The 17,669-nt window shown below is 47.6% G+C and overlaps 1 protein-coding gene across 1 annotated transcript in view; it reads right to left on the minus strand.

The window, feature by feature from the left end:
- Positions 1-3,629: 3,629 nt before the first annotated feature.
- The window catches only part of MAP1S (microtubule associated protein 1S), a 31,842-nt gene continuing 17,802 nt past the window's right edge, over positions 3,630-17,669 (minus strand). Inside the window, exons 6-7 of the mRNA XM_069590628.1 lie at positions 4,733-4,968; positions 3,630-3,861 (exon numbers count right to left, since the gene is read on the minus strand). Coding sequence (XP_069446729.1) covers positions 3,706-3,861; positions 4,733-4,968 — 392 coding nt within the window. The 3' untranslated portion in view covers positions 3,630-3,705. The remainder of the gene's footprint in view (positions 3,862-4,732; positions 4,969-17,669) is intronic.

The raw sequence follows: 17,669 nt of genomic DNA on the forward strand, positions 1-17,669 counted from the left end.
TCTTGTTAACTAGGGTGACACTTCAGCTGTTATTCAAACTTCTTTGCTGTTTCCTTGCGCAAGTCAGCTCTTCCACTTGGATAATTTTCTACCTAAAAAAATTCCCTCAGGATTTCACTCAACAAGGGTCTTCATTTCTCTCACCCTCCAAAGATGCTTCTGTTGAATGAGAACTTCTGGGTTGCTTAAGACGGTGCCCGGCTGTGTCCTGAGTTTCATGTGTGGGGCTGAGGAGCTCTCCGCGTCTACTATTCTTGCTTTCCTTGTTGACTTTGGTTTTCTGCACTGTTCTTCAGTTGCTCAGTCGTGTCTGACTCTGCGACCCCGTGGACTGCAGCACCCCAGGCTCCCCTGTCCTTCACTATCTCCCTGAGTTTGCGCGAACTCATGTCCATTGAGTCGATGATGCCATCCAACCATCTCATCCTCTGTCATCCCCTTCTCCTCCTGCCCTCAGTCTTTCCCAGCATCAGAGTCTTTCTCCAATGAATCCGCTCTTCACATCGGGTGGCCAAAGTATAGGAGCTTCAGCTTCAGCATCCGTCCTTCCAATGAATATTCAGGGTTGATTTCCTTTAGTATTGACTGGTTTGATGTCCTTACAGTCCAAGGGACTCTCCAGAGTCTTCCCCAACACCACAATTCGAAATCATCAATTCTTTGGCGCTCAGCTTTCCTTATGGTCCAACTCTCACATCCGTACATGACTACTGGAAAAACCATAGCTTTGATTAGATGGGCCTTTGTCAACAAAGTGCTGTCTCTGCTTTTTAATACGCTGTCTAGGTTTGCCAAGCTGTCTTTTTATATATCCTGCTTGGGATTAGGCTGGCTTTCTGAATGCAAGGGAATTGACACCTCTCGTTACTTCTGAAAAGTTCTCCACCGTTATCCCCTTCAGACTTTGCCTCTGCCTCCTCATCCCCCTTTTCCCTTCCCCTGTTTAGGAAACTCATTCAGTTCCATCTTTCAGTTCACCTATTTTCTCTTCAGCTACCTACAGTTCACTGTTGATCCAACCCAATTATTTGCTTTTTCATTTCTCTTGGTCCTATTTGGCTCTTTTACAAATATTACTGTCTCTTGCACTTTGTTCATTTTCAGGATTAAACATAGCCAAAACACCAGGATTACACACACCAGGTCTTCGCCACTGGCATTGACAGGCTGTGAATTTTGGTGCTGGCTCACTCTTTAAGATTAGTTGAAAGTTCCCCCAGGGTCTCCAGCGTCCTGGACTGCTTTAAACCATGTCATTCACCTAAGGTTGCTTTCCACCTTTGGGAAGATCTTATTTTGATGTCTGCTTCATGCTTTGAGGTCTCTACTTATCAGACACACCATCTTGAAGGTCCATGAAAAGAAGATGAAGAGTGCCTTGTGTAACAGAAAAGCTGCTTCCTTTTTCCTTCCTGGGGTTTCTGTCTGCACCGTTCTGGCCTCTGACTGTTCCTCATTTTTTGGGTGCTCACTGATACATTAACCAACACTTAACTCATTTTCACCCAGCAATTTTAGTTGTTTTTATTGGGACTCTAGCCCACGATCTGGTCAGAAGCAGAAGTTGACAGCTTTTCTGAAGCATATGTTTGGGCCCCCTCTGTGGAGATTCTAGAGCTCCAAGAGGAATGAGAATGTAAAAACAACCTTTTATGAAGGGAAAAAGTAAAACTGAGGAGAAAGAACCTGCCTGATGACTTATTGAGGCACAGAAATCTATACCAGAGAAAGCAAGGAGATGGCCAGAAAAGTTGGCGATGGATTAGTATAGATTTGGAAATAAACAGTAACACATTTGGGATCTTTTTCAGGGAGGAAGGCGTGTTTTGAATCTGTACATCGCATTGAAAATGGAACTGTCCAGGTTGGGGCAATCCCTACCTCTCCCTTCATCCCAAAATAAGCCCTACGTGGGTAAAAATAGACAGGAAAAAGAAAACAAACACACACCAAGCTTGGGAGAATTTGTGCCAACTGTGAAAGGACCTCTAAAAGCACAAAGGAGAGACATTTAAAGAACTGAGGTTTGAAAATCATAAAAATAAAATGTTTACAGCAAAACTGCTCCTAAACAAAACTGAAAGGCAAATTTGGGAAAAAAAATTTACAATGCAAGAGTTTATTAGTGGTTAAAACGGCAGATTTTATGTTATGCACTTTTTTACAATTAAAAATTTTAACAAGTTTATTGTGCCTATTTAGAAAAAAAGATTATGATATGTGGATGAGACAAAGACAAATGTCTAAATAAAAAAATTGAACTAATTAAAAATAAATATAAGCAAATGTCCCTGGAAAGAAATGAAATGAGAACAGGAGGCAGCACCTGCACTCAAGATGAAAAATCAGGGTGACACGGCCTCGTGGATAAACAGTAACCCTTCTTCAGACCCCAGACTAAGGAGTCTCTCCTTACAGGAAAACGAGGAAGGTACTGAGGGGCTAGCACTTGTCACATTTTTTAGGTCGCCATCCAATCCAGTGAGATGGCATCTTACTGAAAATTACATCTAGCTGTTCCTATACATGCAGAACAGAGAGATCAGGGAGTGGGTCCATCAGGAGATTGTGTTTTGTAGCTTGTAGGGTTCAGACTGCGTTTTAAACACATTGCCGACGGAAGACATACGAATGCATCTTTTGTTACCTGAACAGTATTGACCAAAGACGCATCAATATTTAGACAGTAACACAGCTGACAACACCAGGCAAAGTTGTCAGAGCTTAAAACTGATCAAGGGTTCTCCACACAATTCTCGATTGTCGCTATCATTCACGTTTCCCTCCGTCAGTTCCAACCTTGTGTATTTTATAAACACAAGTTACCATACATTCCTCAAAAACGATGCATTGCTAAATTTTGAGGGGAGAACTTTTCAGTGAATTTTATCGCAGATACCTGCTCCGACTGTCCGAGTGAAATACACAGTAGTGTCTCCAAAGGTGGCAGCTCTTCAGAAGATAGTTCCGGTTCAGACAATGTGAATGTTAGACCAACGGGAAGACAAGAAACTTTAGTGACTGATTCCGACACAGAAGTGAAAATGAAACTCACGGCGCTGGAGAAGACTTCACAGGTGTGTCAGGTGCAACTACTGAATGTAATAGCCCACACAGTGTTAGTGAAATAACAGAATAAAATCTTGCCCGGCCAAAATAAAAACGCTGGCCACGGGCATTAGTGTCTGCAAAAATTTCCCGGACGATAATGAGTTGAGAGCTTGCTGTAGAGTGTAAGACTGTCCTGCCATGAGCGTCAATTATCTCTAGGAATAGAGGGTCATTTCTGTTGAAATGGCTCGGGAGCAGAGTCAGGGCTCAGATCTCACCTTGGTTTGTGCGGCTGGGGTTTGGCAGCTGCCTTCCTGTCTATAAACTGGGGGACCCACGGGCACAGGTGCTGGGCTGGAGGGCTGATGTAGGCAGCCAGCTCCACTGGCCTGGAAGGTACTGCCTCCCCAGGCCTGCGTTTTCCACCTGTGACACGGGGGCCAGAGCACAGCTGACCTGGAGGCTGCTGGGGGTTCCGCAGAGGCTGTCCCTCCCCACACTGGGGACCACCCCATGGCAGCAGTGACGTCTGGAGTGCGGCCGCGTCTCCTGCCGGCAGAAGGAACTGAGGCCACAGCTGAGTTGCACCCGGTTTATTTCTGACGCGGCGCATCCCAGGACAGTGGCAGGCGCCGGGGGTGCCGGGGCGGGGGGCTAGAACTCCACCTTGCAGGCGGGGAAGGCCTCGTCCTGCATAGACACGGTGCTGTTGCTGCCCAGCACGGTGATGCCCAGCGCCTGGTGCCGGGTGTGTGTCTCCTCGTACCACTCGTGCATCGCCGCCGAATCGAAGGTGGGGATCAGGGTCACCTGCGGGGGGGACAGACGGACCGGTGGTGAGGGGCGCACCCTCTGCCCTTCCGGCCCAGCCCCAAGGCATCGGAGGCCCCTCTTCTCTGACCACATCTGCGCTGCCTCCATTCTCCAGCCGAGGTGTCTGCAGCCAGCGGCCGGCCTGTCCCTGAAGTGCCTTTTCTTTCCCATGGCACCCTGAGCGCCCTTTCACAGCCCGGAGACCAGATCACTCCTCTGCCAATTCCTCTCCATTCTTCCCTCCCCAACTACTCCCCTGCTATGTCCCCGCTTCCCTCACCCAGACCTCCCGCCAGCTCCCTGAATACGGCATGCTCCTGCCTCTGCTCGGAACACTCCCTCCCAGCCGCTCTGTAACCTGTGTGCCTGACCAGGTGTCAGCACACTCGGACTGTGTGGGTGGCCAGGTACTGGAGGCTCCTTCTACCCAAATTTACCTTGTGCTTGGAGGCTCTATTTCAAGGGTTCTCATGGGGACAACGCCAGCCTTCAAGGGTCAACTGTCAGCATGCGTGGACACCATACACCCCACCCCTTCCTCCTGGCTGATCCTCATAATACTGGGGAGACTCAATGCCAGGGCTCAGGTGAGGTGATCAAACCAGCCCCACCCTGCAACCTCACCCAGGGGCGCTGTAGACAAGAAGTGGCGTAACAGGAACAGAGCCCGCGAGCGGGGTGAGTCCTGCACTGGCCCTCATAGCTACACGGCCTTGGGGACAGGGATTAGCTCCTCTGAGCCCCACTCCCTCTTTGGATGTGGGTGAAGGTCACACCAGCCTCATAGGACTGTGTGGGTTTGGCAGGAAGACACCGGGAAGTGCTGCCCCGCCCAGCGCCAGGAGCCGACGCGCCGGTCATCACACACCTGCAGCGGCCGGTCCCACTGCTGCTTGCCAGCCAGAAGCGCGTCCAGGACGGCCCGCATGCCCTCTTCCTTGTGCTGGTCCTGGCCGCTGATGACGTAGCAGAGCGCACGCACCCGCCGGAAGAACTCCTCATCCACCAGGCGGGCACTGCCCCCGCTGGGCAGGTAAGCCAGGTCAAGGTAGACAGGGGAGCCCGGTGGGGCCGCTGACCCTCCTGACCGACTGCCAGCTGACCCTGTGGGTAAGAGGGATGAGATCAGTGGTGAGCTCCGGGGAACAAGGAGACCCAGGGCCCAGGATGAGCCTCCCAGCTCTATCTGCACCTCTCAGTGGCTCCCTCCCTGGCAGGAGGCCTGATCTCACCATTTCATGGTAGACAAGTCCTTCCTGGCAGGTTTAGTAACTGGATGAATCCTGCATACACCCCAGTCAACCCCTCAAGAACACTCCCTGGACATAAACGTCCCCAGCACCTTCAGGGAGTTCCTGAAAGAGGGGGTTTTGGAGCTTGAGCCCCTGAAGCAGCAGTATCTGGAACGCTCTGCAGCAGCATCCATCTGTTTTTATTATTCATGGGGAGTTTATCTGTTGTTTTTCAATTACTCCTGGGCACCGCAGCCATCCTAGGGACAGAGCAGTGACCAGAACAAATAACAGTCCCTGCCTTCAGGGTTGATGGGGAGCCAGAGTGGGTGTGGGCAGGAGAGAGTCGAGAAAGGGAGATGCAGGCTGGGGCAGCTGCACCAGGGCCTTGTCTGCACCCTGGACCCAGAGCCCGGTGCGAGGGGGACAGGGCCACCACTCCTGGGCCAGTGAACCCGTCAGCTGCTTGAGCATGTGGCCGGCTCTTGGGCAGGAAGTCTGCCAGATGTCTGATCATCTGAAGATCCTAAACACTGCCCAGACCAGGGCGTGCAACCAGAGGGCTGCTGCACGGTGCGGGGGTGAGGTGGGGGAGCATTTGCAGGATGAATGAAATCCCCCAGCTTTCAGTAAGTAGCATCCCTCACTTATGACTGGGGACAGTGGGGCGCCAGGAAGGGAAAGCCACCAGAGCTGTGGAAGGCGAGAGGCAGACGGGAACAGGAAAGGCGGAATGGCAAAGAGAAGACAAGGGGAATGAGGACAGAAGCCAGGGGGCAGGAGGGCGAGGGTAGGGCAGAGGCCAGCAAGCTACAGCCTGGGGCCCAATACAGCAACTGCCTGCTTCGGCAAACAGTTCTACTAGAACACCTGTCTGGGTACTCACTGAGCTGCTTCTGTGCTATAACACCTAGTTGAGCTGCTGGGAAGAGACCCTCTGGCCTGCGAAGGTAAGAACCCTCTGGCCCTTTAAGACAGGCTTGGCTGGCGCTGGTGTGGGCTGCTGGTTTGTTAGAAGCAGTGGAAGCAGGAGCCCCCAAGTGGCTAAGACGTGTGGTCTCTGAAAGAGGCCAAATACCCCAGCAGAGAGGACCTCAGATGACCCCCAGTCTCTGGTGCCAGCCTTGTTCATACCCTGAGGGCCACCCTCTCTCCTCTTGCCACTGTACTCTTGACTTGCCAAAGGTCACAGGAGCCCACCAGGTGCTTCTCTTGTAATCTACCCACGAAAGACATGAGGTGGTGGCTCAGCGAGGCAGTGAGGCTAGAGGCAAATCAAGAGACCAAGGTGGCCAGGAACCCAGGGCAGGCCATATGGGGAGAGAAGCTGGAGATGTTTCTCAGCTCCTGGAGGGCAGGGCCACCCCCAAGCAACTAGCACACTGCCCAGCCCACAGCAAGCTGGATTCAGAAAAGTCAGAGGAACCAGAGATCAAACTACCAACAATTGTTAGATCATAGAGAGGGCAAGGGAATTTCAGAAAACAATTTTTGCTTCATAGACTACACTAAAGCCTTTGACTGTGTGGATCACAACAAACCGTGGAAAATACTTAAAAGAGATGGGAATACCAGACCACCTTATCTGCTTCCTGAGAAATCTGTATGCAGGTCAAGAAGCAACAGTTAGAGCTGGACATGGAACAACAGACTGGTTTAAAATTGGGAAAGAAGTACATCAGGGCTGTATACTGTCACCCTGCTTATTTAATTTCTATGCAGAGTACATCATGTGAAACGCCAGGCTGGATGAAGCACAAGCAGGAATCAAGACTGCCAGGAGAAATATCAATAACCTCAGGTATGCAGATGATACCATTCTAATGACAGAAAGCGAAATAAAAAGCTTCTTGATGAGGATAAAAGAGGAGAGTGAAAAAGCTGGCTTGCAACTCAACATCCAAAAAGCTAAGATCATGGTGTCTGGTCCCATCACTTAATTGCAAGTTGAAGTGAAAAAGCGGAAACAGTGACAGACTATTTTCTTGGGCTCAAAAATCACTGCGGACGAGGACTGCAGCCATGAAATTAAAAGACGCCTGCTCCTTGGAAGGAAAGCTACGACAAACCTAGACAGCATATTAAAAAGCAGAGACATCACTTTGCTGACAAAGGTCCATATACTCAAAGCCATGGCTTCTCCAGTAGTCATACATAGATGAGACAGCTGGACCATAAGGAAACATCGAGAAGTAATGCTTTCAAATTATGGTGCTGGAGAAGACTCTTTGAGAATCCCTTGGACATCAAGGAGGTCAAACAAGACAATCCTAAAGGAAATCAACCCTGAATATTCGTGGGAAGGACTGATGCTAAAGCTGACACTGCAATACTTTAGACCCTGATGCTGCAGGGGGAGAGGTGGGGAACAGAGGATCAGATGGTTGGACAGCATCACTGACTCAAGGAACATGAGTCTGGACTAACTCTGGGATATAGTAAAGGACAGGGAAGCCTGGTGTGCTGCAGTCCATGGGGTCGCAGAGAGTTGGACACGACTTAGGGACTAAATAACAACAACAGAGAAAGCACTCAGTGAGATGAGCTGGAGCTACTGTTTCTGCCATTGCTGCGGCTGCTTTCTCGCCAGCCTTCCGGGTAGCTGCAGGCCTGCTCTGACTGACGCGCCGGCCACTGAGCACTGGAGCACGGTGTGCCCCGAGCTGCGCTGGGGGTGCAAAGCGCGCACTAGGCGCCCAAGACGCGGCATGGAGAGGGGAACTGCCTAGTGGTGCTCAATGCTGGTCATGCGCAGCACCATCACTGCGAGACAGCAGTGTGCAGGCAAGGACGGACACAGCAGGATTCTGGGACGGTGGCGGGGCAGGAAGCTCCAGGGATCTGTCTCCCCTTCTAGGCAGCTGTTCTGGCAGCCTCGCCCTGTAGGTTTGGAGCTACTTGAAGAAGACAACGAGAAGTCGCTCAGTCATGTCCGACTCTTTGCAACCCCATGGACTGGAGCCCACCGGGCTCCTTGGTCCATGGGATTTTCCAGGCATGAATACCGGAGTGGGTTGCCATTTCCTGCTCCAGGGGATCTTCCAGACCCAGGGATCGAAGCTGGGTCTCCTGCATTATAGGCAGACACTTTACCGCCCAAGCTACCAGGAAAGCCCCTGGAGCTACTTATATGGGATTTAAGAACTGCAAATTTTAAATTCTTCTTTTCTTCCCCCTTCATTTTTTTTTTTTTCTCTTTTTCCCCTTTTGGGAGCCAGACAGTCAAGGACTAGGACACTCAAAAGCAGATACAGGGGAATTTAAAAAGGAACCAGACACTCAGGGAGAGGTACAGGATCAGAAAAGGCTGCTGCTGCTGCTGCTGCTGCTGCTGCTGCTGCTGCTTCTGCTGCTGCTGCTGCTGCTTCTGAGTCGCTTCAGCCGTGTCCGACTCTGTGCGACCCCAGGGACGGCAGCCCACCAGGCTCCGCTGTCCCTGGGATTCTCCAGGCAAGAACACTGCAGTGGGTTGCCATTTCCTTCTCCAAGAAAAGGCATAAGAACACCTTGAGTTTATACCTCAGACTGATCTCCAGCACAGAGACAGCCCACAATAACCAAACAAAAGAGCCACAGCAAACCCTGGGGAAGAGGAAACTTTGGCTCTCTCGAGTCATCACATTTGTTAGACTCAAGTGTACAGTTTTCAATCATAAAAGATCACAAGCCACACAAAGAAGCAGGAAAGTATGGCCCAGTCAAAGGGAGAAAAGGTGAACAGAAGCCGCCCTCAAGGAAGACGAAACGGCAGACCGCCAGACAAGACTTTACAAGACTGGCCGAAAGATACTCAAAGGACTGAAGGAAGATGCGGAAAAAGTCAAGAGAAACAATGTGCGGACAGAGCACAAACGCCAATAAGGAGACAGAAAGCATGAGAGTGAGCGAAGAGAGTCCAGAGCTGGGAGTGTGGCAGCTGAAACGGAAAGGCCACCAGAGAGCCACTCAAGGCTCAGACAAGCAGAAGAATCAGTGGACTTGATAACAGAACAATGGAAACGATCGGGTCCGAGGAACAGAAAGAAAAATAATCAAAGTCAGTGAACAGAGTCTAAGGGGCCTATCAGATACTCTCAAGACGACCAACATACACCTTATGGAAATCTCAGAAGAAAAAGAAAGAGAAAGGGGCAGAGAGATTATTTCAAGAGATAATGGCCAAAATCTTCCCATATCTAATGAAAGACATGAATAGGAACATCTGAGAAACTCGATGAACTCCAAATAGGATAAACTCAAAGAGAACCACACTGAGACACAACATAATCAAACTGCCCAGCAACAAAGATACAGTGGTACAGAGATTAAGGGATGTTTACAGGTATAAATGCTGTTATTAATATCTCAGATTAACAACCTAACTTTACGACTGAACCCAAAGCCAGCAAAGGAAGGAAATAATAAAGATTAGAGCAGAGATTTTAAGAACAGGGAATAGGAAAACATCACAGAAGAAAAAAAGCAAAACCAAAAGTTGGTTCTTTGAAAAGATCAACAAAATTGACAAATCTTCAGCTCCACTGACTAAGAAAGGAAAAGAAGACTCAAATTAGTAACACCAGATATGAAAGGGGACGTTTCTGCCAATCCTATAGAAATAAACAGTATAAAAAAAAAAAAAAGGTAAAGAAATAAAAAGCATTGTTTGAGAAAACTATGAACAATTATATACCAAGAAACTGCATAACTTAGAAGAGATGCATAAATTCCTAGAAACACAAAACCTGCCTAGACGGACTCACAAAATGTGAACAGAATTAAAACTAGTAAAGAAACTGGATCAGTAATCAAAAACCTCCTGGGCTTCACTGAGTTTCTACCAAACATTCAAAGACGAACCAATCTTCCAACTTTCCCCAAACACTGAAGAGCAGGAAATACTTTCCAATTCATTCTGACAACATTCGGAGGCCAACACTGCCCTGATACCAAGGTCACACAAAGATATTATGAGGAAAGAAAACTGCTGACCAACACCTCTCATAAACACCGATGCAAAGCCCCTCAACAAGACACTAGCAAGTGGAATTCAGCAGCATATTAAAAGGATTATACACCATGACCGAGGGCGAGCTATTCCTGGGATGCAGGAATAACTAGCCTGACACATAAAAGTCAGCCTAACACATCAACGGAAGGAAGGAAAGAACCCGCACGATCATCGCAGTTAGTGCAGAACAGGTATCGGACAAAATCCAGCACTTTCATGATAAACATGCTCAACAAACTAGGATTAAAAGGAAACCATCTTAACATAATAAAAGCCACATAATGAAAACCCCACAGTTCACAGATACTCAGCACAGAAAGACTGAAAGGTTTTCCTTTAAGATCAGGAACAAGGCCAGAATGTCTGCTTTCGCCACTTTTGCTTCATACAGCCGGCAAAAACAAGACCAGGAGCTGGTGACTATGGCTCAGACATGAACTCCATATTGCCAAATGGAGATTTAAATTGAAGAAAAGTACGGAAAACCACCAGGCCATTCAAGTTATGACCGAAATCAAATCTCTTATGATTATACAGTGGAAGTGACAAATAGATTCAAGGGATTCAATCTGATAGAGTGCCTGAAAAACTACCCAAGGAGGTTTGTAATACTGTACAGGAGGCGGTGATCAAAACCATCCCTAAGAAAAAGAAATGCAAAAAGGCAAAGTGGTCGTCTGAGGGGGTCTTATAAATAGCTGAGAAAAGAAGTGAAAGGCAAAGGAGAAAAGGAAAGATATACCCATTTGAATGCAGAGTTCCAAAGAAGAGCAAGAAGAGATAAGAAAGCCTTCCTCAGCGTTCAATGCAAAGAAATAGAGGAAAACAACAGAATGGGAAAGACTAGAGATTTCTTCAAGAAAATTAGAGACACCAAGGGAACATTTCATGCAAAGATGGGCTCGATAAAGGACAGAAATGGTACAGACCTAACAGAAGCAGAAGATATTAAGAGGTGACAAGAATACACAGAGGAACTGTACAAAAAAGATCTTCACGACCCAGATAATCATGATGGTATGATCACTCACCTAGAGCCAGACATTCTGGAGTGTGAAGTCAAGTGGGCCTTAAGAAGCATCACTACTACAAAGCTAGTGGAGGTGATGGAATTCCAGTTGAGCTATTCCAAATCCTAGAAGATGATGCTGTGAAAGTGCTGCACTCAATATGCCAGCAAATTTGGAAAACTCAGCAGTGGCTGCAGGACTGAAAAAAGGTCAGTTTTCATTCCAATCCCAAAGAAGGGCAATGCCAAAGAATGTTCAAACTACCGCACAATTGTACTCATTTCACATGCTACCAAAGTAATGCTCAAAATTCTCCAAGCCAGGCTTGGAGAATAGTACGTGAACCAAGAACTTCCAGATGTTCAAGCTGGATTTAGAAAAAGGCAGAGGAACCAGAGATCAAATTGCCAGCATCCGTTGGATCATAGAAAAAGCAAGAGAGTTCCAGAAAAACATCTACTTCTACGCTAAGCCTTTGAATGTATGGATCACAACAAACTGTGGAAATTTTTTACAGAGATGGGAATACCAGACCACCTTATCTGCCTCCTGAGAAATCTCTGTGCAGGTCAAGAAGCAAGAGTTAGAACCAGACTTGGAACAACAGACTGGTTCCAAATTGGGAGAGAAGTACATCAAGGTTGTATACTGTCACCGTGCTTATTTAAACTTAGATGAAGGGTATATCATGTGAAATGCAGGGCTGCATGAAGCACAACTGGAATCAAGATTGCTGGGAGAAATACCAATAACCTCAGAGATGCAGATGACACCACCCTTATGGCAGAAAGTGAAGAGGAACTAAACAGCATCTTGATGAAGGTGAAAGAGGAGAGTGAAAACACTGGCTTAAAGCTCAACATTCAAAAGATGAAGATCATGGCACCCAGTCCCATCATTTCATGGCAAATAGGTGGAGAAACAATGAAAATAGTGACAGACTTTATTTTTGGGGGGCTCCAAAATCACTGCAGATGGTGACTGCAGCCATGAAACTAAAATATGTTTGCTCCTTGACTGACCTAGGCAGCATATTAAAAAGCAAAGACATTACTTTGCCAACAAAGGTCTGTACAGTCAACGCTATGGTTTTTCCAGTAGTAGTGTATGGATGTGAGAGCTGGACCATAAAGTAGGCTGAATTGATGCTCCTGAGCTGTGGTGTTGATGAAGACTCTTGAGTCCCTTGGACTGCAAGGAGATCAAACCAGTCCATCCTAAAGGAAATCAATCCTGACTATTCATCAGAAGGACTGATGCTGAAGCTGAAACTCCAATACTTTGGCCACCTGAAGAGCTGACTCATTAGAAAAGACCCTCATGCTGGGAAAGATTGAGGGCAGGAGAAGGGGATGACAGAGGGCGAGATGGTTGGATGGCATCACCAACTCTATGGACATGTGTTTGACCAAGCTCCAAGAGATGGTGAAGGACAGGGAAGCCTGGTGTGTTGCAGTCCATGGGGTCGCCAGGAGTCGGACACGACTGAGCGACTGAACGACAGCAAGCCACTCCGAGTCAACACAGTGCTAGGAATTCTAGCCAGAACAATTAGGCTAGAAAAAGAATTAAAAGGTAACCACATTAGAATGGAAAAAATAAAGTTGTCTCTGTTCACATGTGATATAATGCTATGGGTAGAAAATCCTAAAGATTTCACACACAAAAAAGAAACCTGTTAGCGCGCCAATGCAGGAGACATGAATTCAATCCCTGATCCGGGAAGATCCCACATGCCTTGGAGCAACTAAGCCCGTGTGCCACAACTACTGATCCTGTGCTCTAGGTCCCAGACATGCAAGTGCTGAGCCCAGGTGCCACAACCACTGAAGTCTGGGCATCCGAAACAAGAGACGCCACTGCAATGAGGAGCGTGTCCGCCACAAAGGGAGGCAGCCCCTGCTTGCCACAGCGCCACCAGAGAAAAGCCCGCGCAGCAACGACTACCTAGCACAGTCAAAGAGAAACAAACAGTTTTAAGAAAGAAGATTCCTGTTAGATGACTTTAGAAAATAGCTGTATACAAAATTAACACACAAAAAGCAACTGCATTTCCATACACTACCAAAGAACAATTCAAAAAGAACATGAAGAGAACAGTAACCCTGACGATAGATAGCATAAAAAGAATGAAATAATTGGGAATTAACTTAAAAAGAAGGTAAAATATTTGTACACGAAAACTACAAGACGGTACTGAAAGAAACTAAAGAGAACATGAATTAACGGAAAGACGCCCCATGTTCACGGACTGGACGATAATACTGTTAGGATGCCAACACTACAGGATTTTTTTTTTTTTGGTAGACATAAAAATTTACATTCTAAAATTCAGATGGACTCTCATAGGATCCCAAATAGGCAAGATAACCTTGAAAAGGAAGAACAAAATTGGAGGACTCACATTTCATGATTTCTAAAATTACTATGAAGCTATAGTAATCAAGGCAATATGGTAAGACTATTAAGACAGACCTATAGATAAATGGAACAGAATAGATAATGAACTGTCACATATATGCTCAAATGATTTGTGACAGGGGTGCCAAGAACGTTCAGTGGGAAAGGACAGTCTTTTCAGCAAATGGTCCTGGGAAACTGGATATCAACATGCAGAAGAATGCAGTTCACTGTTTATTTAGCACTATATCTAAAAACTGGGACTTCCCTGTAGCTCAAACGGTAAAACACCTGCCTGCCGTGCAGGGGACCCGTGGTCTATCTCTGGGTGAGGGATCTATCTCTGAGGTGGGGTCTAGCCTCTGGAGAAGGGAATGGCAATCCATTCCAGTCCTCCTGCCTGGAGAATCCCATGGACAGAGAAGCCTAGCAGGCTACAGTCTGTGGGGTTGCAGCGTTGGACACGACTGAGTGATTAACACACACACACACACGTGCATCCAAAAATTAACTCAAAACTGATCCAACAGCAAAACATAAGAGTTGAAACTATAAAATTCTTAGAAGAAAACACAAGGCAAAAGATTCATGACACTGGGCTTGGCAATGATACCTACGGCACCGATAACAAAAGAGAGAACAGAAAAACTGGGCTTTATGAAAATTAAAAATTTTGTGCATCAAAGAACACTAGCAACAGAGTAAAAAGGCCACCCACAGAATGGAAGAAAATATTCACAAATCATGTATCTGATAAGGGATGAATATCAGAACACACAGAGAACTCACAACCTAACCACAAAAAGACAACCTGATTCAAAAATGGGCAAAGGATGTTTCCACAAAGATATACACATGTCCCCCAGGCACATAAAACATCGCTAATCATTAGGGAAATGCAAATCAAAACCACCACCAGAGACCACCTCACACCCATTAGGATGGCTACCATCAAGAAGCTGTGAAACAAGGAGCCACAGTGAGGACGTGGAGAGACTGGAACCCTGGTGCGTTGTTGGCGGAGTCTAAACCGGTACAGCCGCTGTGGAAAACCAGGATGGCAGTTCCTTGAGAACACAGAAACCGACTCTCCTAAGATCCTGCAGCCCCACTTCCGAGTATGTGCTCCAAAGGATCGAAACCAGGGGCCCCAGAGAGGTATCTGTACATCCAGCTTCACAGCAGCCAAAAGGCAGAAGCAACTCGAGGGCCCATCAATGGATGAACGGGTATGTGGCCCATCCACATGATGGAATATTTTTCCGTCTGAAAAAGAAAAGTTCTGACATACGCTACAACATGGATAAAGCATGAGGACAACATGCCAAGTGGAAGAAACCAAAGAACTCCGATACTATATGACCCCCTTGCACGAGGTCCCCTGAGGCGCAGAGTAGCGGGGCAGTTGCCGTGGGCTGGGGGCAGGGGGGAGCGGGGGGTTAGTATCTCGTGGGGACAGAGCTTCCGGTTTCACTGGAGACGGATGGTGGCGATGGTCACACAACAACAGGAGTCTACTACACTTCATGCTACTGAGCTGTGCGCTTAAAAATGGCTTACGGTGGTTACTTCTATGTTAATTTTATCACAATTTTCAAAAACTGAAAAGAAAAAGTTAGTACACGAAGCCTGAGACTGCTGTCCTTAGAGAGCTGACAAGAGGGCGCTTGGCTACCTTCTGGGAACTTGAATTTCGGAAGGGTTCCCACCGCTTCCCACATGGTGAAAGTGGCTCACTGCCTACACTGCTTGTACAGCAAGGCAGTCTATGCTGCACACCTGCTCGCTCCCTCCTGGTGTGTGTGCGCGGGGTGTCTGAAACTTTGGTGTATACAATGTTGTGATTTATTATATATATATAATTTGATCATTTGCAGATGTATCTGGTCTTTATCCACAGTTCTGCCTCTTAAAGCCCTTGAAATTTTCTGATTTGTAAGAGCAATGTCAGTTATCTGTCACAATAGTTGGTTTCTTGTCCTCAGTCCCTGAAACCACTTCAGGGTAGTAACAGTGAAGTGAGTGTCTTGTTATTCAAAACAAACCCTTTCCATCACAACTGGGTTTCTGCTGATGAAGGTGACTTCGGGCCCCACCCCAGGGTTGGGGCTGGCTCCCAGGAGAGCCAAGCGTGTGATTAAGAAGCTGAAACTTTCAGTCTTGCCCTTTGATTTCGATGGAAGGGAGAGGGACTTGAGGTTGAATCAATGCCATTGGCCAGTGATTTCGTCACTCACGACTGTGTGTAATGAAGCCTCCATAAAAGCTCCAAAGGACAGCTTTCTGGCCCTTTCCCACATCAGGGAACCCGAAGGCTTCGGCAGGCTGCTTTGTGAGCCCCAAGCTCCACAAGGACATCAGATCCCTTGTCTGGGACCTCATTCTACGTATCTCTTCATCTGGTGGTTGATTTGTATCCTTTAATAGCCTCATATATATAATAAGTTGGTAATCTAGTGGGTAAACCTGTCTTTCCCTGTGTTCTGTGAGCTGTGCTACCGAATTAACCAAACCCAAGGAGGGGCCATGGGAACCTCTTATAGCTAGTCAGTCAGAAGCACACGTAACAAACCAGACTTGCAACTGCATCTTGAACTGCACAGGGTCATCAGAACCTCCAGTCGGCACCAGCTGGTCGAAGCACACGTAGAAACCTGGGCTTGGGACTGGCATCCGAAATGGAGAGTGGCCTTGTGAGACTGAATGGAATGCGATTCCATCTCTGGGGAGATGGTGGCAGGATTGAGTCGAATTCCTGGACAGCCTGCTGGCACCCAAGCTTGTTAGTGTGGGGCAACCTACACACTGGACCTGGGTACAGCAACCCTCTTAGGTTGGTGTCAGTAGCGGGATTTACTAGAATGGCCCCGGCTAACCGAAACGTGTTTTTTCAAGAGTAAGGATAAAAAGATGGGGAATGAAGAAACTCTGGTCCCTGGATGGCTACCTAGGCAACCACAATGAAACTGCAGCTGCACTGCAGTCAGTCACTGAAGGTGACTGTTACCAGTGGAACCTAGACACGACAGCGGAGCCAGCTTCCAAGCAGGTGGCTCACAGAATATATAAAGAGATGCAAAATTACAAGCAGCACACACAATATACAGTGTCCCCGACGACTGCTGCAGTGGAAGGGGCAAAAGAGGAATGCAGTCTTCCTTCTTGAGAACACAGACGATAAGAAGATCAGTGAGCAGGCTTGACCACTCCTAGTTTTCACTGTAACTGCTCCTCGTCTGCAGTGTGTAAGTTTGCTTTTCTGCCCCCTCACTTGGCGTGAGCTACATTTTGCACCTTGTCATCCTTTGACTCTCTGCTAATCACATCTTGTATCCAGTGCTCGCCTTTACAGCGCCCTCTTCACAGACTACCCCTTGTGCTGCTTCTCTTTCTGCATTACAGAAAGAAGGCCGCAGCACGATACACAGAAGACAACAACCCAGCTACCGGGTTACCTGACGCCAGCCTACGGCTGTTTTTGAAACAATGCAAGAGAAAGAAGACAAGATCCTTGCACCTTTGTTCCTCGTCACCCACCCAACTGCGCACTCTCATCTTGTATAACCCCCCAGATTCCTCACGGAAGGGGGGCCGCAGCTGGAGGCACGAGCCTACTGCACTCTCCCACTCAGCAGGCCGAGGAGTAAACCACCTTTCTATTTCCTCCAAACCCTGTCTCTGAATTTTTTTTTTTTTTAATTTGGCTTCAGTGGGCAGAAAAAGCCAAGATTTTAACAGCAACATTATCTGTAATAGCCTAAATGAAATTTTTTATAAGTGCTCACTCAGGCCTTGATCCTGCACCAAGTTCAGATTTACACAGAGCCAAGCTTTGGCCATTAGCCTCAAAGCTGCCCCAAATTATGCAGGGGCAACAGGAAGTACCTCTAAGGTCTCTGTCTGGTCACCAAGAAGGTAGTTAATGTCGGAGGCGGGGGTGGCGGGGGGAGCGGGCAAAACCAAGAAACAGCTAAAATCAAGGGATGGAGTGTGAAGAAACTGACTCACTTTGCGGACTGGTATCGCCGGTTTCCCGGAGCAGCTGTGTCTTTGGTTTTGAAGGCTTCAGAGTGGAAGAACACATGTGGGTGGATGCAGGACCCGCAGCTCACTGCTCAACAGTCCAGAGACTACCCCAGACACACCGGAGGTTATTCCCGAAGGAACAGCCAG

The sequence above is a fragment of the Ovis canadensis genome, chromosome 5 (genome assembly GCF_042477335.2).
Source record: "Ovis canadensis isolate MfBH-ARS-UI-01 breed Bighorn chromosome 5, ARS-UI_OviCan_v2, whole genome shotgun sequence".
Classification (NCBI taxonomy): domain Eukaryota; kingdom Metazoa; phylum Chordata; class Mammalia; order Artiodactyla; family Bovidae; genus Ovis; species Ovis canadensis.